Here is a 24378-nt window from a genome sequence, read left to right as displayed (position 1 = left end):
TGCCAGCATGTAAGGTTGTGCACTGTCATGGCTGTTGATATTTGCACCCCAATATTGGCATGCAGTGGCACAGGTACGGTTTGCATGGACAATGTGATTCCATGATGGTGACTGTCAATGAAGATTCGAATTGGGCAACATATCTATTTGTTTGTTTGTTTGTTTATTTTATTTGTAAGGCGCACCTAACCCAGGGGTAACTGGGCGCAACAAATACAAGGTTACTTTAGGCTTGAGTTACAGAGTACATCGTATTAGAGATAAGATTATACAGGCAAGAATACAAAGATATACAGTAAATGAAAGTAGTACAGTGAATGATACATGCAAAAAAGGAATGGAATACAGCAAAGTCAGATGTCGCTGGTTCGCAACCAGTTCAAATAGTTAAGTCTATAGCTGAGGTACGACTGGTCCACTCTGAGTGAAAGTGGGAGTGTGTTCCAAGTCTGTGCAGCTTTGACTGGGAAGCTACTACCTCCAGATTGTTTTAGCTTAAATCTAGGTTTGTTAAGGCAAGAGCAGTTGGCAGTTCTCGAAGGGCGGTGGAAGATTTTCTGACTATTCTCTCAGTTAGGTAAGGAGGTGCGGCTTTGTTGAGGCACTTGAAAGTAACGGAAACTGTTTTAAGCAGGATTCTGTCATTGACCTTCAACCGATGATTTTCTCTCCTTAGCTCTGATATATGTTCTCTATTAGGAATGTTTAAATCAGTTCTCAGGGACGTAATTTAGGGCTCGCCAGAGTTCACAACTGTGACCTCTGTGGTCTCCCTTGCAACCTCTGTGGTCTCCCTTGCAACCTCTAAATTTGTTTTTTTTTTTGTAATGTAAGCTCTGGGGCTGTGGCCAGCACCATGTGTCTCTTTACTTCTGGAGTGGCTGGCTTTCTTGTTCAGGCCCCTTAAAAAAAGAAAAAAAATAATAACATGAGTGTCAGGAGGGTGCCTTGCCAAAAGGTGTACATCACCTCACATGCACACTGATGGCAGGGTGTATGTCTCCCTGCATTCCACAGGACTGATTTAGCACACTAGGACTTTCAGGATTTGTACTGCTTGGCACATGTGGTCCACTGTCAGCTTTTAGATATGTTGCACATACAGTCACTTGTTGCTTTCGATTGGTTTTCTGTATGTTTTCTCATCTTTAATGTATTGCATGACTTTTCTTTTCAAAATTGTTGTCAAAATCTTGGACTGTGAGTGACTGCAATGTATTTGACAGTGTGTTGTGGGCACATGCATGTGAAATATCTTCCCCTCCCCACAGCTTATTTTAATCTGTTGTCCCTGCAAGTTGAGCTGTCCATGAACTGTTGTGTTCAACAAGGATGATCGGTGGGTGTGGCAGAGTCTGGAGTGGGGGTGCCACAGCGTTATATGCGTGGTGATTTAGGACCCTGGTCTCTTTCTGGGTTTCATGCCATGGGGGGTTGAAATGTTGGTAGGGGTATGTGAAGCTGAGGGGTCCCCTTTAGCAGGTATCCTTTCTTTGCCAGTCTGCCCTTCACCCTCTCCCCCTAGTGTCCTCCTTCATCACCATCCTGTGCTACATTTACAACAGTGTGCCTCCTCGACTCTCTGCCACTGATTCCTTCTTTTCCTCTCTTTCTGTCTCTGTTTCCCTCTCTTTCCCCCTTCTCTCAGTCCTCACCCACTCAAACAGCTGAACTCCTCCTTGGTCCCCAATGTCACTCTCTCACTCTGCTCCACAGATGTGCATTATTCACCCTGTCTCCTCTTTACCCAGTCCCTCTATCCCTCTTCCATCCTTCCCATCAGCTCCCCCACTTGTACTTTCACTCCACAGCCCTTCCACTCCTCCCTTGGTGCTCCTCTCCCTCCCCTGCATCCAAGGGTACCCCACAGTTCCCCAGGAAACTTGACAATGAGTGTGCCTGACTTTAATGCCTGCCACCGATGCACCGCCTTGTGCCTGCATCCCAGGGTAAACTAACCCCTGTGTCCAGAGTGCAGAATTTACTCTGGTGGTAATTTGTTTACTTCACAGCCAGTGATTACTCTGTACCTGATTTCAAATGTTGGTGTATTCATTGAAGCTCACACTCATTGATGTGACCTTGTTATTGTTGCCATAGGGCATCCATCTTGTTGTTGCCATAGGCATGTCCATCTGTGCATGGCACACACACTCATTGTGTTGGTTAATCCCCAGCCCAGAACTGTGGCTCTATCTGGGGGGCACCCGCAAAACCTTCCCCATGCTGGCGTGCCTCCCACATTCATGGCAGTATTTTTAGGAAATGGATTCCACCCACCTTGGGAATGTGTCAAGGGTATGCCCCCTCAGGTGGGCCCCCTTATATCTGGATGTCTTCCCACTACAGCCAGAGAAGAGGTGTAGCACCCTGGAAGCTCACTGCTGACCAGTTCATAGTGGACAGGGATGGGGTTGTATTCCCCAGTGCATGCACTCTCAGCCATGTTTTACAGCCTCAGTACTGAGCACCTATGGGCAGCAGTTCAGAACAACTGTTTAGTGGGGTGTCAACCCACCCTGTCACCATACTAGTGTTGGCACATGGCGTGACCTCTCCTACTTTCATTTGTGCCTGAGGCCAGTCCCTCCCCTTCCACCACCACCCATCAGTGCAGGTTGGGCTGCTGGTGCATATGTGGTTGACTTGTCAACCCCTCAAGTGTTGTGGCTTTGCATGCTCTGTTGCTTCTGTCCCCCAGAAGTCTCAAAGTGAGTGCAGATTGGCCCAAGGTCGGTGCAAGGCATCACCATTGCTAGGCTCGGGCAGGTGCATCTACTGTGAGTATACATACAGTGGCTTTTTCTTTTCTCAATGAGTGAGGCATACATGGGTCTGTACACATGGCTAGTATGGTTACAGTGCAAATGGTTCATTGAGATACTGATATCCCTTTTGATGGCTGGCACAGTTACGTTGATTTCCATGGATGATGTTCAACTAATACGTGCCAGCAGACGCTGATCTCCTGGCACGCGTGCATTGATCAAACCTAGAACATTATGGCATATGATGGTCAGTTCAGTGACTGTAGTTACACTTGTTAATTTTGCACCTCCGTTTGTCAGCAAACATACACAGTGATGTCTGGCATGTCAACTTCCCGGGCCTACCATGGTGCTCACAGGTAAGGGTGAATCAAGTTTCAGTTCAAGTGAGTGATCTTGACAAACAGACACCACATCCAAGGAAGGCAGCAGGCAGGCTAATTGGCCAATCCCAATTTGGCGAGGTAGTGGCTTTAATCCATCACATGATTCTTTAAATTTCCTGTGAATGGAATGTGTTCAGTTCACATCTCTGAACAGGGAATCATTGGGGGAGAGAATCTGGTGGAAGCAGTCATGGTGTGTCTGGGTCCACATGCATATGTTTCAGTTGCTGCACTTGTAATTGGCCCTTGCTGTTTCTTGTGATGGAGCTTGTGGTCTTGCACACAGCTCACATATGCCTGTCTCAACCCTGGCCACCATCACCATGGGAATGTCCATCATACTGCCACACACACCAGCAAGCAGATTTAGAGGTCAGTGCACTGGGAACATGTTTATTGTGTTAAACAATGTTCTTGTTGGACTCCCAAGTATGGATGCTGAAATGGTTATGGGTCCATCTCACCATGGAGGCAGAGTGACTGCCAGATGGATGGTGTTAGGCTGGTAGTGTCCAATAGCACAGTATTTTCAATGCAAAGAGCAGGTGGGACAACAAGAACCAAGAAGCACACAGACAGGTCCCTTGAACATTGTGTACAGTAATCCAGAGGAAGGTGAATTATTGCATCATATGTACCCTTGGTGACAGAGGAGGAGCTCTGGCCATGAGCAACCTGCCTCCTTCTGGACACACATATAAACTGGATTTTTTAAATTGTCAACCTTCTGGACTTCCAGAGGAGGGCAGTCATCTGGTAATGCAACTGATTCCAATTGTCCTGGGATTGGAAGGTCCATGTGGCCCCCTGTCCAAAGGACAGCAGGACCCACTGGGCAGGGGCTGCAGCAGACTCATATGTGATCCAGGTGCACAAGGGTCAGGGGCTAGGAGGTGCATCAGTGGCGCTCTGGCCAGGGGACAGGGACCCCAGCAGGATGTCCCAGGTCTGCTCTTAGCCAAGCAAACTGTCAACCCACATTCAAGGCAGGTTCTCAGGGATGGGAGTGGCATGCCCAGCCATCATGTAGCTCAGGCCAGGGGCACAAGATGGCTCTTCAAAGAGCTGTATAAGAAGGTTACAGGCCCCTGGCCTCCAGGCACCGAACAACCCCTTCTTCATGACCTCCGGAGTGCACGCCCAGGTGGTTGAATGGTCAAGGGGGATGGCTGTGGGGCCCTTGGTAGGGCAGGAAGCAGCTAAACACATTGGAGCTTTGAAGGGCCAGGGGCACACCCCAGGCACGCAGAAGGTAGTGCTCAGTAAACAGTGGTTGTCAAGTTTCACAGTTCCATGCAACATTCATTTACAAAGTCCATTTTTTAATATGAAATGCATGCCTAGGCAAGCAGGCAAGGAGGTTTGACAGACCATGCCTAAGCCCATCCAGATGACATGGCTCAGAGTTGTCCCAGCCATTGACCTGGCCATCCAGGGGTCCTAAACTAGCCATTGTACACCTGCCTCTGATGCAGTGTGCCAGCATTGTTACTTTGCAGAGTTCCTCACAGGGGACATAGCCCACTCTGGAAAGCAAAGCTCAAAGACATCGAGGGTAGGCTCCTGGATGGTCAAGGATGATAGCCCAACCTTTGTTGCCACTGCATGTCTATGCAAGCTGAGAAGGTGATTTATGGATGCATGCTGTGGATGGGAGCCAGGTGTGTACTTTGTGAAGGTTTGTTCATGGCCCTCAGGGAAGCACAGGGTATGGTGACATTTTTGGTAACAATGTGTTCACTGTTTGTGGTGTATTTATGTGCATTGGCGTGAGTTGAGCAGGTCCAAATGCATGGGTGCAGGCAGAGACACAGATATCAGACTGGCGAATCATTGCTTGCAGTTGCATGGCACTCAGGGGAGCACACATTGGTGGTGTTGTGGGCGGTGATGCGGTCACTGTGTGGGGTGTTTTTCAGTGCATTGGTCTGAGGTGAGCAGGCCCAGCGGCATTGGGTGCGGTGGTAGGTATGGAGAGGGGAGACTGGCGAGTCATTGATTGCAGTTGTTGCATGGCACTCAGGGGGAACACAATGGTAATGGCGTGGGCAGGGATGCTGTCACTGTATGGGGTGTTTTTCAGTGTGTTGGTCTGAGGTGAGCAGCTCTAGCTGCATTGGGTGCATGGGGAGACGTGGAGATGGGAGGCTGATGAGTCATTGCTTGCAGTCATTTCATGGCACTCAGCAGGGTACCCAGTGGTGGTGGTGTGGGCAGTGATGCTGTCACCATGTGGGGTGTTTTTCATTGTGTTAGTCTGACGTGAGTAATGTCTAGCTGCATTGGTTGTGGGGGGAGACAGGGATATGGGAGGCTGGTGAGTCATTGCTTGCAGTTGTTGCATGGGTGAACCAGGGTACACTATCATTGGGTGCAGAGATGGGTTACCTGCTCTTGCCTTTTTTTCCCTTTCTTCTGAGGCATTCTGCTGAGGGACATGGTTGCTACTATGCATGAACACAAGGCTGTGGAATGCCTGCACGCCACACCTCACCAGCATCAGCAGTTTTGAAGACCCACAGAGAGTTGCGTTGCTGAATGACTAGGGACAGTTGGAGCAGACTCTCAAGGCAACAGAGCTGAGGTGATATGTGCATCTTTTTTTAACTGAACTTGCACTTTTCACAGTCTGTATGACTATTTCTATGTAGATGTATTTTATGAGCTATATTGTTGGTAGTGAATGGAATAGCCACTCCACCTGCATATTGGGCTGAGCCATGCCTAGGGTGGCCAGAGCAGTCTTCGCAAGTGTTCATTACTGCTTAGATTATATTCTGTGCTTTTCTGCTCATGTTCTCCTGTGAGATCTTGGGTATCTGAGTGCACAATTGTTGGATGTGAGCATGTGGAAGCGATAAACAGGTTTCATTGATTGTGTTGTGTGCTTTTGTGTGTGCGCCAAATATACTGTTGTTTCCACTTGCTATAACTGTGTCAGTGGTTTGTGCAGCTGATTTGATGGCTATGGACACACACACAGTTTGCCTCTACCAGTCACATATTCTTAGGGTGTTGTTATGGGCAAGATGGATTATCCTTGATTCATCATAGAAGGGCAGCAGCGATGTGGCTTCACTGTGTGTGCTCCACAGAGGCTACAATTCATGTGAAGTATCTTTGCAAAAGCTGTCTGTATGCATCCTGTCCCTGTACCCTTTGGCCTGCCAAGGGGGCGGGTAGTGTCTGTGGCTGAGGGCATTGTCACTCCTGCTGCTCTACTGGTAGGCCACGCCATCTGGCAACATGGTGCAGGACACAAGATGCCACAATTATATTGCATACTACTGGTGGGTCATATAGAAATATGCTGCCAAAGTGGTCAAGGCAGCGGAAGCGTGACTTCAGCACCCCCGATGCGTGCTCCACTATGCCCCTAATGGCTACGTGTGCTGCGTTATACCTTGCCTCAGCTGGGGTGGCAAGATTCCTTAATGGTGTGAGGAGGAATGATGAGGGTACGTAGGTACTGTCCCCTGCGAATGTGGAAATGGTTGTTGTTAACATTGATTGCCGTTCTCTCTTATTCTGTGTGTCATGTGAATGCTTGCATGTGTGCTGTAGTTGATACTCACAAATGAGCCAGGTGTTGCCAAAGGTTCCTGTTGCCAGGGCCTGGTATAGTGGTGACCGCCGGCAAATGAAGCTATCATGTTTTCTTCCAGGAAAATTGGTATTCACATGCATGTGACTCCCTTTGATTTGCAGATGACCTGTACATTGGGTGAATACCAATGCTTGCGGTACATGTGCTCAGTTGCTCGGGGAGGCTATAGCGCAGCATGCATGCAATCAATGGCTCACAGTAACCCTGGGAAGTGTGTAATGGCATTGCACTCCTGGTACACTCTCAAACTTTCCTGCGGTGTGTGTGGCATGTATATGTGCCTACGCAGATGTGATGTAATGCAGCACAATAACATACATACTCCTAGCCAGAGTTAATAATAAATTATACATTTATTTAAATATGACAAGTGGTAATATCACAATTATACAGACATTTTCATACACAAACACCTGATAAAAAAGATTTTAATGCCCCAACTCCACTCAACCTATTTGATTAAGCGGACTCAGTCATAAACTCATTTATACTTCTCATTAGATGTATATTTTCTGTGGCCTGTGTGAATAAAAGGCTTTGTAACAATAATTCATCAATTAATATACCCCCCCATATGTCTACAGATATGTCTTTCTATTACACAACAAATGTTGTTGCCACTTGTTTTAGTTGGAATGTGCGTGCCTTTGTACTCTGGCCCTCAGATGTCTCAAACCTTCTTCAGGACAAAAATGAGTGCCTTGCTGTGCCCCACTTCTACGCTTTACAGTGTTGATGCCTCATCTCCAGAGATACATTCTGGATGCAGGCTCGGGACCATGGGATTTCTCCGGAATGTTCCGGCGACTGTATCAATTCCAACAGTGCCTGTTCTGTTCTGTGCATTTTTATTTTTATGTAAACAGGCTAGAAATAGTTTCACAACTTTGCACAAATATTTCTTGACGCTGCATATTGAAGAACATTTCCATAAAATAAGAGGTTCTATTACGTCAGCAGAATTATACCCACATTTTTCCTTTAGTTCCTGAGGAAAGTTTTACTTCTACATTTTCACTTTTGTCTTTAACTCTGTATCCTCTTTCTCTTTCACTGATAGCAAAAGTAAGTGGCATTTAAATTTGATGGAAACTCTCTTCATTAAAAAAAACTCTCAATATGAGATCTATGTAACCATTCTGCTCCAAACAATGTAAATGAATGTTCTTTCTTTACTTTACTAAACTTTATAGTTCAATTCAAAACTAAAATGAACACTTCTTTTTACATTTGAACCCTAATTAATATGTGCCTCTATTTCTTTTCTGTAGAAACCCTTGTAGATAACTCTGCTTTAGTGCCACACTCCTCCAGAGTTTTGAATACATTCCATGATGAAACATTCTTAATTGTATTCCTTACAACAAAGAGACTGTGGGGGTAATTCATAGAAATTAGCGGACAAGTGGCGCATGGGGCTGGCACGCAGAGTGCCCGTGTGGCAGTCTGCGCCAGCCGCGTGCGCCAAAACCCATTTTAGCGCACAGCGTGTTCATGGATACTTTCATCCATAACCAGCCATGGTGCAGAGTGGCACAAAGACCAGTGGACCAGCATACAGCCCCCCTACCATGACAACGCGTGGAAAACTCCCTGCGCACCCCTCAGAATACGTGTACCCCGCTTGTGCTTGGGAAATCGCATGTAAAACTCCCTGCGCACCACTCCGAATACGCGTACCCCACTTGCGCTAGCAAAATCACGTGTAAAACTCCCTGTGCACCCCTCGGAATATGCTTATTCCGGTCGTGCCAGCGAAACCCCATGTACCCCTCAGAATATGCGTACCCCACTCGCGCCAGAGAAATCGCGTGTAAAACTCCCTGCGCACCCCTCCGAATACACGCACCCGGCTCGCGTTAGCAAAATCGCGTGTAAAACTCCCTGCGCACCCCTCAGAATACGTGTACCCCGCTTGTGCTTGGGAAATCGCATGTAAAACTCCCTGCGCACCACTCCGAATACGCGTACCCCACTTGTGCTAGCAAAATCACGTGTAAAACTCCCTGTGCACCCCTCGGAATATGCTTATTCCGGTCGTGCCAGCGAAATCGCATGTAAAACTCCCCATGTACCCCTCAGAATATGCGTACCCCACTCGCGCCAGAGAAATCGCATGTAAAACTCCCCGCGCACTCCTCCAAATACACGCACCCGGCTCGCGTTAGCGAAATCGCGTGTAAAATTCCCTGCGCACCTCTCCAAATACGCTTCCCCCGCTCGCGCTAGCAAAATCGCGTGTAAAACTCCTCGCGCACCCCTCGGAATACACATACCCAATTCGCGCCAGCGAAATCGCATGTAAAACTCCCCACGCACCCCTCGGAATACGCGTACCCCACTCGCGCCAGCTAAATCGTGTGTAAAACTCCCCACGCACCCCTCGGAATTCGCGTCCCCCGCTCGCACCAGCGAAATCACGTCTAAAACTCCCTGCGCACCCCTCCAAATACATGTACCCCGCTGCGTCAGGTAAAATGTGTGGAAAAAGTCCCCCCTGTGTTGTGGGCTGCCTGTGGAGCATGGGGAGGGTGGATGGGCTGCCTGCGGGTCATGGACTGGGGTGATGGGCTGCCTGTGGGGCATGCCCAGGAATGATGGGCTACCTGCAGGCCATGGAGTGGGGTGATGGGCTGCCTGCGGGTCATGCCCAGGGGTGATGGGCTTCCTGAGGGGCATGGACTTGGGTGATGGGCTGCCTGCGGGGTATGGATGGACTGGGGTGATGGGCTGCCTGTGGGGCATGGACTGCGGTGTTGGGCTGGCTTCGGGGCATGGGGAGGGTGGATGGGCTGCCTGCGCGTATATCAGGGGTGCGTGTGGACTTTCGCACGCGATTGGCCTGACGCGAGCGTGGTACGTGTATTCCCAGGGTGCGCGGGGAGTTTTACACGTGATTTTGCTAGCATGAGTGGGGTACATGTATTCCGGGGGTGCGCAGGGATTTTCACATGCGATTTGGCAGTGAGTGTCCTCCAGGGTGTGCCCCCCCTCTCCATGCCCCGCAGGCAGCCCACACCACAGGGGACCACCCCACACCCCTGGCCATTCCCCGCAGGCAGCCCATTACCCCAGTCCATGCCCCACAGGCAGCCCATCACCCCTGGGCATGCCCTGCAGGCAGCCCATCACCCCAGTCCATGTCCCGCAGGCAGCCCACACCACAGGGGACCACCCCACACCCCTGGCCATGCCCCGCAGGCACCCATCACCCCATAACATGCCCCGCAGGCAGCCCTTCACCCCAGTCCATGCCCTGCAGGCATCCCACACCACAGAGAACCACCCCACACCTCTAGCCATGCCCTGCAGGCAGCTCATCACCCCATACCATGCCCCGCAGGCAGCCCATCACCTGAGTTCATACCCCGCAGGCAGCCCACACCAAAGGGGACCACCCCATACCCCTGGCCATGCCCCGCAGGCAGCCCATCTCCCCATACCATGCCCCGCAGGCAGGCCCCATAGCACCATGCACTTGGGAGCCCAGACACATGTCCCCCACCCCACCCCCAGTGACGGGCACCTGCCAGCAGGCCCCGACTCATGTACCCCACCCCACCCACCATTGACAGGCACCTGCCAGCAGGCCCCGACTCATGTCCTCCCACCCCCACACCCACCCACATTGACGGGCACCTGCCAGCAGGCCCCGACTCATGTCACCCCACCCCCCCACCCACCCCCATTGACGGGCACCTGCCAGCAGGCCCCGACTCATATCCCCCACCCCACCCCCCATTGACGGGCACCTGCCTGCAGGCCCAGACTCATGTCCCAAACCCCACCCACCATTGACGGGCCCCTGCCAGCAGGCCCCGACACATGGCCCACCAAAAAACATGTCCTAACAAAACAGACCCATGGCCCTAATGCCAACCCAAATCCCCCCTGCCCCCCAGTACAAGCTGGCAACCATCCACTGCACCCACTCCCAAATTACCCATGCCATGAGAAACTTAAAAGTTTCACCATGGCCATGCATAAATGCACAACAGATCCACACAGTGGCAACACATGACTGAGGCAATGTTCATTGAGACATGAACAAAACCAATGATAGTACACAACACCAATCATGAAGTAAAAAGAAATGTATTAAAACACATAATGAAATAACATAATGAAAATCAAATTTGCGAATTAAGAAATAATGAAAGCAATTCCAAAAAAAAGTAAAATCCAAAGAAAAACAAAAATCCACGACATGAAAAAAGAAAAGTGGTCCATTGCCAATGTCAATATGAATTAACTAATAATAAAAAAAAAGAAAACCATTGATCCATGGGAATTGTAAAAAAAAAGTATGTACAAGTCTTGAACTATATGCAATGCAAGTCCAAAGGGTCCATGATCCCAAAACAAAAGGAAACCTACAAAAAAGTCCTATGAATAAAAAACTATATACATAAAGGGGAGCAAAGTCCATGAACTCCCCAAAAAAATATAAAACAAAGGAAACCTACGCCTAAAGAACTATGTACAAAGGGGGCGGGCAAGTCCTACGGCTCACTTTTTGATGTTCCAGGCCAGGGCATCATCGAACTCCATGTCTATGTTCCGGAGGCGGGCCTCCTCCCTGGCCTTGGGGTCTCACAGGGATGCATCCATGGCGTCCTCCAACTCCCTTTGAGTTGCCTTGAGACACTCAGCCCACCTAGATGCCCTGCACATGGAGTTCTCTGCCCTTACCATAGTGAGCCGTGCCCTCTCCGCCCGCCGCCCGCCCGCCGCCTCTCTGCATCTATTTGCCGGCCCAACCACTGCCACATGGAAGACACTCCCAGTCTGGGGTCCTCCTGCCCCTCGGCGGATGCCTGCCCCCGGGGTGTTGATGGCCCTGAGCCATGATGCCTCCCATGCTGAGCCTGCTGCTGCCTCCGACGAAACTGCCTCTGCCACCACGACGGACTGCGGGCTGATGGAATTCCCCGGTGCCGTCGTACACATTCCCCAGGAAGCACGCACCTCATCAAGAATGTCACGTGTGCGCAACGCAACGCCAATCAGGACGGACTCAATCCGGTCACAGGTCCCCACATCCACAGGTAGAGGAGTGCCAGATGATGTGGACCTCCCCCCTACCTGCAGACGGGCCTGGAACACGGCATCCCTGCTGGTGCACAGTGATGCAGTCACAGTGTCAGGGACAGTGACATGCACAGACCCCTCCGCGGCGACCTGTGCTGCCTCCTGCCCCTGCCCCTGGACTGCACCACTTGCACCAGTGGTATCACCCCCACCAGGCCCCATGTGTGGCAGTGTAGCGGCCTCCTCCTCCTCCATACACACCGCCAACCTGGATGGCTCTGCACCGTCTTTCGCCGTTGCAAGCCCCTGTGGGGGCTCACCCACCCCTTCCGCTTCAGCCGTAGTGGCAGACGCGGCACCAGTCCCCTCGCTCCGGGATGATGGAATGTCCTGGGAGGGTGACTGGGCCTTGCATCGGCGGCCGGTGGAGGCGTCCCTGCCGCTTTCCTCCACAGCATTGTCTCCGCCCTCTTCTTCGCTCGCCACTGTGTAAAGGGAGACATTGAACACAAGCATCAGGGTACTGTACAATAGTCCCCTAGACACAAAACAATAGCACATGAGTGGCACTGTCAAACGTCACTTCCATCATGTCCCTCCACAACACATGGGTCAGTGCAGGCAACACACATGCAGGAATAGGCATGGCACATGCAACAAACATTTGCATCCATGTCCAAGGCACCATGGAAACATTCAATGGTGGGCTGAAACTCACATGCATCATGGGACATGCTGATCACATGCACACGCATCACCGGAGGGTCATGCATCTGGCCCTGTATACCTCAAGACACAGTGGAGACAAGGATGACTAGGCTGTATCAGTGGATAAACACATCATGGACATGTGTCATGCATCCATGGCGTTTACCAGTCACTCACACACTACTCAGACTCACGGACATATACACCATGCATGTCCATGACAGCAGCACCCATCTCTCAGACCCCAAACATGTCCAAGTACAGAAACAGGCATGTATACACGTGTACAATCGGCATGCTGCTCCGCATGATGCATTGTGACACATACACCATCCATGTGGGTCACGCCTGACTGCACTCACATGCAGCATCATTATGTCCCTGCACACACACATCCATACATGACCCATGTCACACATACAGCCAAGTAGCTAACTACCACCACACTGCAACATGCACTGGGTACTTACCGCTCGACTCCAGATGGGACTGCATCCTAAGGATCTGGTGGTGAAGCACTGGGCGAATGCGCTCCAGGACCCTCATCTGCTGGGTGGTAAGCTGGCCCCGGCGCCCCACTGCATCCGCTGCGTCTAAGAGGTGCCGGGCCTTCTTGGGGGTCCTGGACTTGTAGTACTCCCAGTGCTTCTGGACGTGTTTGATGTCGCGGGGTACCACCCACTCCGCGTTGATGGCACCCACTATGTCCGTACAGATCCTCCTTCGTCCTTCCTTGTCGGCGCGTGATGGTGTGAAGAGGGCATCATAATGCCCCAGAACTTGGTCCACCAGGATACCAACTTCCTTTTCACTGAAGCTGGTAGCCCTCTGCCTCTCCGGCTGGGTGTTGCCAGTGGTCTCGATTGGTGTTTGCCCTGACATGGCATTCCCCGAGGCAGGTGTGGGTGGACAACTGGGTCCTGGGGCTGGGCTGTGTAGTGATGGAACACCAGTAGGGAGTCTTCTGTTCCAGCAGGGGTGATCACAGCAACTGGACCCCTGCAGATCGCTGATGTGCAGGCACCAAATGGCAGGGCACGGTGGCAGCAGGCAGGCAGCTGCAGATGGCTCGTGGGAGGCTGCTCGGGACTCTGGGGGGCAGTAATTCAGTCTTCTGGGCAGGAGCGTGGTCTTCAGTGTGTTGTCGCATGGCCAGCTTGATACGGAGTGATTTGGCACGTGAAAAACAGCATGTTTGTATGAATTCCGAGGAAAGGCCCTTAGCGCGTAAGTGCGTAGGTGACGTAATGTGTGCATGGGCGTTTCCCTCAGCACTGGTTAACGGTCCCATGTGGGTTTCCATCAATCTGTATGTGCTTTTCGTGGAGAGCGGTGCTTGTGTTTTCCAGTTGTTGGGATTCACAAGCGAATACTTCTCAGCGACTACAGTGTATACTTCTTCTTTTGGCCTGGGTGTTGGCTACGCGTTCTTCTTCTACACGCAAGGCAGACGGTGAGTCGCGCAGGATAATTTTCTCACTGCGGGTGTCCCTGTTTGTTACATACCCCTTTTTTTCAGTCGTACTAGCTTGCGTGTTGATCATGTAAGCATTTTTTGTGTTCCTGGCTGCCACAGTGTACTGCGTGTGTTTTTTTACACACACGTGGGCTACAGGGGTCCTGTATCTCTTTTTCTTGATTTTTTGGGATGCCTGAGCCTTGCGTGACCTGTCATTTTTCCTAAGGGGCCACAGGCAGCCTTGCAGGAGCACAGGGGTGCTTTTTGCATCACGTACCTTGCCCCCCTCACCCAAGTTGCCCAGGACAATTGTTGTGTGCACCTCCCATTGGTACTAGTACATCCGTGCCATGGCTGGGAGGCTACAAAAGGTGAGGGGCACCTCAGTTGGGCAGCCTCCACGTGCCCTTTCCCCTCCCATGCGCAGCGCCTGTGCGTGTGGTTGGGGATGTGGGGGCACCACCATATCCACCGGTACGCCCCGCCTTGTTGGAACAGTGTGCAGGACACAAGCTGCCACAATGATCCTGCACACTACTAGGGGTGCATGGAGTAGCTGCCTGCCAGAGCAGTCAAGTGAGCAGTAGTGTGACTTGAGCACTCCAAATGTGCGCTCCACTATGGCCCAGGTTGTAATATGGGCTGCCTTGTATTTTACCTGTGGTGGGGTGGTGGGGTTCCGTATTGGCGTCATCATGTGGGTGCTCAGGGGGTAGGCACTGTCCCCTGGGGAGGTGATAATGGTGGTCATTAGTTTGGTATGTGTATTTGTCTGTGTGTGACATGCATGCATGTGCACAGGCATTTGTACTCACCAATGATCCATGTGTCGCCATGCTTCCCTACTTCCAGGTCCCAGCTCAATGCGGACATTCTGCATATGAGACTGTCATGGGTGGAACGAGGATAGTTAGCATTGACAGAGGTGATGATCCCCTGTGCATCGCATACTACCTGCACATTGATGGTATGTCAGTGCTTGCAGTTGCGGTGGATATTCTCTGTGGCCCTAGGTGGACGTAGGGGCACATGGGTGCAATCTAGCGCACCGGGCACTTTGGGGAAGTGTGCCACCCTGTAAAAGTCCTGGACCATGGCCTGCCTTTCTGAGGGTGTTCAGGACATGTATATGTGCTTGCGGACTAAGGGTCGCACAGTCATGATTGCCAACACCTGGTGTAGGCAGTTGTGACTGCGGGGGCTGTGAGACCCCCCCACTATGGCAGTGGTCTGCTGAAATGACCCAGTGGCCAAGAAATGCAGTACATTGAGCACCCTTTCCAAGGGGCTCAGTGCTTGGGAGCACAAGGTGGGTGATGTGAGGTCATCCTCCCACTCCTGGACCAGGTATAGGATGATATGAGGTGGAAAGCTGTACCTGCCATAGACCTGGTCATCAGGCATCCCAAAAAGGCTGGTCCTGGGCAAAAAAATGCGGGTCCTGGCTATTCTCCTTCTCCTGCAGTGTCCCATGATCAGTGCTGAGAGAAATGGGACATTCAGCGTAGCTGTATGTACGTGTTTGTTGTTCGCGTGCATTTTTATACTGTGCAGGGTTGCTTCCGCCAACCTTCGTGTGGCGGACGTCTTTAGGCCTGTGCGTGTCTTTAGGCGTGCACAGGTTTCCCCTTTTCGATTCCATGAATAAGTGTGGTTCGCGTGTGTGTGGGCGTTCCGTGTACTTCCCAACAGTACTTCCCCAGTTACGCCCTTATTTTTACACGTTGTTCCCCATTCTGCGTGTTCCACCCTGTGTTCCGCCCCCTTTTTGGTGTGTGCGCTAACGTTTGAGCACAGCATTCGGGATGTTGCAGTGACGTGTGCGCCCGTGTGTGCCACCTGCGGATTTGCCGCACATCCCGGGGAAAACACGTGCAGGGCCTTCCATGAATCTCACGTGTGCACATGCACTTGCTTTTTCACGCTTGCGCCACAAATTTTGGCGCACATTTGTTCCATGAATCGGCCCCTGTGTGTTTCACTTTTTTTCTGAGTGCTCATATCTTTCCCTTTTTGAAGTAATCTCCTAATTGACATTTTATACTTATTTTGGGATTTCTTTTGATGTGGTTCTACTTGTATCTGTAGCTCGACTGACTTATTTCACTAATTCTGCGTTTTCATATATCTGTTGTTTACTAGGAATCACAGTCAATGATTCAATACATCTTTTTAGAACATGTCACAATATCAAACACATTGTTTTCCTTTTCACAGGTTCATTTCAGTCCTTTGTTGGCATTTGTAATTCATTTTCTTTTTTTTTAATTATGAATTATTCGTACTTCTTTTTATGAATAATTAAATCCAAAGAACACATAGAAAAGCACCCATCCATCTTCTTTCCATTACAAGAGGAACTCATTACATGCACAATTAATGCATTAACTCTAAACACTCTACTTAAAAATAAGAATTGCAGGCCCTAAATAACATAAAAATGGTTGTTACTAAATGATAGAACGTGCAAGAAACCAAGCAATATATATTTGTCAAGCAACGCCGCCACAACAGAACTAAAAACTGAAAATATTGCAAAAAGACAATCATTGGATGTCACTCTCTCACAAATGGATATCTAATACCACACCGCGCCTTGAAACACTTGTGTATAGGCGCGTTACAAATGCCATATCATATCATATCATATCATACCATTGACTGGGAATAGCAAAGGTAATTCAAATGCCCAGACATTGTACATTCTTCACTAAGGGCCTCATTACAACTGAGGCGGTAATGGGTTAACAGCGCCGGTAAAGTTGTCGGCACCGGTAACCCCGTACCGCCTCATTACGAGGTTCCCTCGCGGGACCCGCTCTGGACGTCTGGTCAGATCAGACGTCCTTTGCGGGTCCCGCGAGGGGACCAGCATGCTAACAACGGGCCCGACATTAACAGGCCCGTTGTTAGCATGCTCCCCATTCCCATTGAGCCCTAGGGGGGCTCAAATGGGATTGGAGATTGTCCGGGTCTGGGTGCCCTGAATGGGGAAATACCGGGCCCTCCGATATCAGAATGGCCAGGTATTTCCTCATTCAGGGAACCCAGACACGATTTTGGAGGCAGCCATGGTGCTAATAGCACCATGGCTACCTCCAAAGTCATAATGAGGCCTAATAATTTGCCTTTACACTTCTTAAATAGAAATAACCACAACATGTTGGTTCCACTCATTTAAGTGTAAAAATATACTGATAAAAGAAAATACAAAGTGTTTTCACATCATGGAATGAAAATAAGAGGAATAGAAGATCTGATTTCATAGTTTTTAAAAAAAAATAATTCATTATCCACTCCACTATGTAGCTACAACAACCTTTCACACACAATTACAACCTGGTGGTAGGGGTTAATGGCGCTGGTAGAGCTGCCAGTGCCATTAACCCCCTACCGCCTCATTACGAGGTCTGCTTGCGGGACCCGCTAAGGACGCCTGGTAAAACCAGGCATCCTTAGCCAGTCCCGCGAGCAGACCAGGATGCTAAAAATGGGCCCGTCATTAACAGGCCCGTTGTTAGCATCCTCCTCATTCCCATTGAGCCCTATGGGGGCTCAAATGGGAATGGGGATGTACCGGGTCCGGGTTCCTTGAATGTGGAAATACCGAGCCCTCCAAGGTTGGAATGGCCCGGTATTTCCCCATTCAAGGAACCCAGACCCGGTACCCGGTATGGGGGTAGCCATGCTGCTAAAAGCGTCATGGCTACCTCCATACTTGGAATGAGGCCCATTTTGACCCTCATTACGATACTGGCAGTAGCCATGCTGGTAAAACTAGCACCGCTGCCGATGTATCATTTTTTTTACTTCACTTTGAATGGGCAATTACCGGGTCATTACGGCCTTGCCGTACCCGGCAATTGCCCATTAGCGGGCGCCAGAAAATATTCTTCCCCAATTGAATGGGCAATTACCGGGTCATTACGGCCTTGCTGTACCCAGCAATTGCCCATTAGCGGGCGCCAGAAAATATTCTTCCCCATTCCCATTGAGCCCTCGTAGGGCTCAATGTGTATGTGGTAGCCGGATGCACCGGCACCATTCGTGAATGGTGCTGGTGCATCTGACATGCTCTGCTCACGGGTGCCGGTACGCCCGCCAGGTAAGACCTGGCAGGCGAAAAGGCACCCGTGAGCAGAACTCGTAGTTTGCCAGTCCGGTAATAACGATAACGGCACCGGTACCTTACCGGTGCCATTACTACTAGACCGGCAAACTTATAATGAGGCACAATTGGCTTTTCATCACATCTCAGTTTTTCTCTAATCCTGCTTTGCTACACACACAGATGCACCCATATACCCTATTATTGAAATGTCATCCCTCATTCGTCCTCAAAGTGGTCTCTATGTTCCACCAATCAAACAAAATTGTCCTCCTGCCTTCTTTCCAAATCTCTCCTCTCCAGAAGGAAAACAACAGAGTACACTGGATGTACAGAGCATGGCACTGGCCTAGAACACTTGTGTACACGCGTGTTATAAATGCCATATAGTATCATATCTGGAGGAGTGTAATCTTTTCTGCAATTCTAATACGGTGGAGGTTGAGTGTACAGTGCAAGAAATAAGTGTTTGGATCCACTCTAAAGATATGATATGATAGTTTCTTTATATAGTGCCTATACACAATGGGCCTCATTATGACACTGGCGGTACGGGGTTAACGTCGCCGTAAAAGGTGCCGGCGCCGTTAACCCCATACCGCCTCATTATGAGGTCCCCTCGCGGGACCTGGTAAGTAACGCCTGGTCAAACCAGGCATGCTTACCGGGTCCCGCGAGGGGAAGAGGGAGCAAACAACAGGCCAACTCGTAATGGCCCGTTGTTTGCTCCCTCTCCCATTCCCATTCAGCCCTATGGAAGCTGAACTCGGAATGGGGAAGGACCGGGTCCGGGTCCTTGGAGGGAAGAATTGCCGGGCCTTCCAAACTCGGAATGGCCCGGTAATTCCTCATTCCGTGGACCCGGACGCGATTTCAGTGGCACCCAGGCATGGCACCGCCGAGGTCGTAATGAGGGCCAATGTGTTTCAAAGCGCTTCACGGCAAGGGAGGCAACAAGGGAAAACACAATGACATTCTTACAGGCCACGAATAACAAGAATGTGAAATTAACTATCGTACTCAGCCAAACAACATTTCAGATAGTTCAAGAGCTAAAACACAGATAGGAAGGAAATGGGAAACATACAGGCGACTACCGTACAAGGCCTGATGACAATTCTGGTAGAGCCAGAGATTAACAAGAGGTGAGGGAGGGGGAGGAGAAAAGAGGGAGAGGAACAAAACAAGTGTCTATCGTACTATGCCTGATGGCATTTCAGATAGTGCGGGAGGCGGGCGACAAGTAAAGGGAGGGGGGGAGGAGACAAACATGTGTTGCTATCATACTAGGTCCAGGGACAATTTTGATAGAGTAAGTGCTTAGAAATGTATGAAGCTGTCTTCAATATAAACTCCCCTAGTCTCAGGCCATGAAGCACACATTCTCCTTGAACATCTAACCAGTACTCCAGAAGTGGGGTCTGATCTTTAGGCCAATGGTCTAAAGTGGGGCATTACCACTTCAGGTAATGGTAATTACCTCGCTTCACTTGGGCCTGTAACTATGGGCCCCGGGGCATTACCTGAAGTGGTAATGCCCCTTTGCTTTGGGCTTATTGCTTAATTCAATGTTTGGCAGCTTTTATTTTCTTTTTCCATGCAGCTAACTCACCTACACCCATGACATAACCTTCTAATTGTGTGTGCTTGTATAATGCCAAAATAATTTTTTGTTCCAACGTGGACTGCAGATTCGGAGGCAGGTTGTAGTTTCTATGGGTATTTTCGGGCCATGGGAGCAGTATTCCCTGTGAGTTAGTCAAGTTTTAAATATGATGCCTTAATCAGGAGCCAGTATAGGGATTGCAGTGCTGGAGTAGTTAGTGCAGATTTTTTTAAAACCAAGCATCTCTGACTGCATTATCTCAGATTCGTTAAGTGTTTGTCTCTGACATTTGAGTGCAACCTGAAGACTTTGTAACACTCCCAAAAAACCTGAAGCTATTGAACATTTATTTAGGGAGTGTGGAGGCGCATTAAATATACGTAGGAATCACGTAATGTTGACAGTGAAGAAATAAACTCTCTAAGATTCTGTTAAAGACTTATGAATTGCAACATCTCCATTCTGATTCTGATATACAGACCATATATCGATCTAGACCATGTATTTGTATTTGTATTTATTATTTATAACGCGCAAACCCGCAGGCCCGGAGGCATCAGGGGGAATTTGGCTACTTGTTAATGTTAAGAATTAATTTACTTTAAATTGATAAATGATCTTGCATTGTGATAATATTTTTGTAAAGTAGTATTAATGCATTATTACTGACGCTGAAATGGCTTTTACATGAAAACATTAATTAGTAGGCTGAGATGAAATCAGGGAGATGCAACAGTATGTAATATTTGTATGAATGTATATGGGAGTTGTGATATCATGATCTATATATTTGAAAGTGTAAAGGTTTTATTTAAATCATATATACATAAAATTAAAATTAAAAACGTAAAAAACTGTTTATTATTAGGAATCCTATTACATTGACTACTAGATGTGACATTCCGGATGAAGGAAATGTATTAATGAGTCGCAAAGGAAGGCTTTTCAACACTTTTTCCCTTTTTCGTTTGTGGTCCAGTGGAGAAATGGCAGCCATTGCCAGCATGACAGTGAAGATAATGCTGCTACATTGGATGGTGATCACAATTGCCAACACCCAAAGTTGCACTGGCCGTTCTGCTATACCCGGTATTCCTGGTGTGCCCGGTACACCTGGGGCAAATGGGAATGATGGAAGTGATGGTGCTAAAGGAGATATTGGTAAGCAAGATAAACGAGATAATATTGCCTCCCCCACTCCTCAAGTCTCACTTTTCACCCACACAGAATTGGATAAAAATACTCCTTGCTCAGCTGGGCATATTCACTTTTGTATCTCAGCCCAGCCTCAGAACGCAGACAGGAGCAAGCCATTTGGGCAGAGGGGTTATGACACTCATCAATGTGTATCTCGATTCACTACGGATGCTATTGGATCTAATATGCAGCAGGTGTATGTCCCTTTCCCCTTTTCCTGGTCTGCCCTGTCCGAGACCAGTTTCAATGGACAGAGCATTGCTGCCAAGGGTCCCCTTGAAGTTTTGTTCTGCCTACTACCTAAAATGTAAATGCTCATGCTTTGCAGGAACATTTGATCTTCTTTATATTTTCTTTAAACATTTCTACAAGCCACACAAATTCGAAAACTGCATTTCCAGTGCCGGCCTTTTAAAGCTTGTCACTGCAAATGCACTTGCTGACCTGACATGCGTTGAGGGTGACCCTATGCCTCAGTGCAGGGAGATAGTAAGTCAACGAAGGTCCAGTGTTGGGAACTTGCTTAACTCTTGAAATGCATGGAGGGGGTGGTTCTGGGTCCCTCATACTAGCAGCCAGGCCCTGTTTCTCAGCACAGGCACGAGGGTTGAAATCTACATGAAGAGGCTGCATGTGTACTTTGCACCTCACATCTCTCACCGCAGGGACTTTTTTGAATGTGCCTCATTGAGAACATTGGCCTTCATGTTTATGTATTTGCTTCTTGTTCTTATTTGGCACAATGACTGAGGCATTTTTACAGCACATCTTTCACTACTGTCAATAAATTAAAATAGTGGCAATACAAACTTCAACAAAGATGTTGCCATGAGTATCTCTGACTTGGAGAGTGCTGACTTACCCATGATATGCTCCTGGAGGTTGGCATTTGATTCAGGGCTATTAAAGCTATATATTTATTTATTTATGTTTACATTTGTGAAGTGCCTAAGCCGGAGGCATCGAGGCACTGTTTTAGGACCAGTTACTCACAGGATGACTTCAATGAGAGGGGAGGAGGGAAGAAAAAAACATTACAGACATGTAGGAAGTTTCACAATGTTACTTGCTGAGGCATGCATGTGGCATGCCTTATAATGTTCAGAGTTTAGGAGAAAAACAGTGTTTTTTAAGGCATTTCGAAAGGCCCAGTAGGATTCCTCCACTCGTAGGGCATGTTGGAGGGCATTCCAATGTTTGATGCTAGTGTAGGGAGGCTAGATCCTCCTCCTTTAACTCGATCAAATCTAGGAATTGCAACGAGGTGTGCATGCATTGACCTGGTCGGTCTGACTAATTTCTTGGGCCTGGTATACTTCTATTCACTATTGCTCCTCAAAGACGTTGCTATGAGTAACTCTTACTTTTTCCTGAGATGAAGTCAGGGCTGCTCATAGCTGACTGTTCTATGAATGAATAGCCCTTTGCAGAATTCAGTCAAAGGTAAGTCGGTTAGTCGTAGTCATCAGTCCCATAGTAACTTCATTGTGAATCAAACAGACTTCTCCAGGAGTAATTTAGCAATTATGAAAAGCAGCTCAATACTTAAAGGATACAACCCAACGTATTACCTTGTTAAGAATAGCAGTCAGCAGATCAAGGTTAGGTAAACATTTAACACAATCAGAATGCCATCGGCTATTCTCGGGGAGTAAAACCAGGTCACATATACTTTTTGAATTGTCAGTAATTCAAGAGTAGTAGATCCTGTCAGTCATGCAGTGACACTCAGTTAAGGAATCCATATTAACTTATTTGTGAACTGATTCCTATAAAATGAACTCAATAAATGATACATCCAGTTTAGTAGGAATAACAGACATATATCATATCCAGAACTCTTACAATTTATAAGACACCCTCAAACTCAGATTAAAAACATATCTCCAATCATTTCACGCAGGTAATCGTACAGACTTTTAATAATATCATGCCACATTGTAATTTGACACATTCAGGGGTGCATGAATGTCTCCTGAGATAACTAGGTCCAAACCAAGAGGGTGAGATGAAAGAAATGTCAGTGTCTTGACATTTGTAAAAAGAGACCATGAATAATGATTATAAATATTGCTCTAATATTTGTGTGATTTCTTGTGTGAATTTCTTCTTACATATGTATGAATATATGTACAAATATATCTATTTCAGAACCATTGATAAAACCTCTGTAGTTATGGTTAATTTGAAGTTACTATTAAAATGGACATTTTGTGGCTCGTAACTGTGACATCGATCAATGAATGTGAATGATGAAATTATCAGGAAAGTCTGAATGTTTACAATAAAATGCTGAATCAAGTGTCTTTCAACGGTGTTGAAAATATTTGCATTTGACAAAATTTAAATTTTCCATAAAATTATAAGTGGTTTATTATTTTTTAAATTCCCTGGTGATATTTGAAAATCTAACAAAATATACTACATTTGCAAAATTATCCTTATAATGTATAGGAAAATCAAGCATACTGTGTTAGGAAGATAGCTCAGGAGCAACATGCTCATCTTTTGAGCAAGACAATGCAGATCAACATGTGTTCAATAACTTGTCTTGCACTTAGATACATGAAGCGCAATATAAATACCCAATTGTCTATATTGAAAGATATTTAAAAATGTTTTTTAATTATTAAAAAATGAATATATAAAGCCTTTTGAATGTGAACGGTGAGATTACATTTAACATGAGCTCTTGTAAACTGTCACAACATTATTATAAAGTGAGGGGACATTAAACAAATCAAGTCATGTTTAATAAGAATTCACATAAACGTTAAAACTAGTTAAAACAAAATAAAAAATTAATAATTTATCAAAAAATGTGCGACAATTTCCAAGGACAAACTTCCTAAAATGATTATATATATTTCTTATAAATCATGCTGTGGAAAAGGCAAATGATCAAAATATCATATATAGCTTTGTTTTAGAAATCTTTAATCAATTAAAATGAAACATGTAAATTGCTATTAATAAATCAAGTGTTATCATGGTACACATTTGTATTACAAATAGATTATAAACTCGAAGAAATTGCTAAAACATATGATATCATTATAGATGGTTTCACTCATTACCTTTATTTAGAATGTTTTCTTGTGCTTGTTTATTAATTTCATATCACATTCCTTATTGAAGATGGTTACCATTTTAAACAGATTTAAAGTATCTAAATGTGTACAAACATTTGACTACACTTTGTACACGTTATAATGCCTAACCTGTATCAGGTGAGTCCCATTACTTCAGCTACCAAAACCTTATCACCTTACTCACATATGAGGTCCTTCCACCTCATCAGTACCATGTAATATATTCTAACTCATGCCTCCAAATAGTGCCAAGGCCCCCCTTTAGGCTCCTGCCATAGGGGCTCCAGCACTTATCTCACATCCTTGGCTACCTCAGGGGACTTACAGAATCCAGTGGGGACCCCTGAAATCCAGTTAGGAGGGAAGAACGATTGGTAGGTAAGGTGGCAAGGAATGGTAGTGGAGGTAATGGGAAT

General features: G+C 47.6%; 1 protein-coding gene across 2 annotated transcripts in view; it reads left to right on the top strand.

Moving 5' to 3' along the window:
* Nucleotides 1-24378, top strand: part of C1QB (complement C1q B chain) — a 100748-nt gene that overhangs the window by 23900 nt on the left and 52470 nt on the right. The window contains exons 1-2 of one of the 2 annotated variants that reach the window (XM_069610872.1): nucleotides 5604-5738; nucleotides 20653-20834. In XM_069610872.1, the coding sequence (XP_069466973.1) occupies nucleotides 20660-20834 (175 nt within the window). In that variant the 5' untranslated portion in view covers nucleotides 5604-5738; nucleotides 20653-20659. Of the gene's footprint in view, nucleotides 1-5603; nucleotides 5739-20652; nucleotides 20835-24378 lie in introns of those variants that run through there. The other variant, XM_069610871.1, reaches the window with a different exon arrangement.

This window comes from Ambystoma mexicanum, chromosome 8 (assembly GCF_040938575.1).
Source record: "Ambystoma mexicanum isolate Mex_15411 chromosome 8, UKY_AmexF1_1, whole genome shotgun sequence".
In the NCBI taxonomy this organism is placed as follows: Eukaryota; Metazoa; Chordata; class Amphibia; order Caudata; family Ambystomatidae; genus Ambystoma; species Ambystoma mexicanum.
This window is presented reverse-complemented; position numbering and strand designations above follow the sequence as displayed.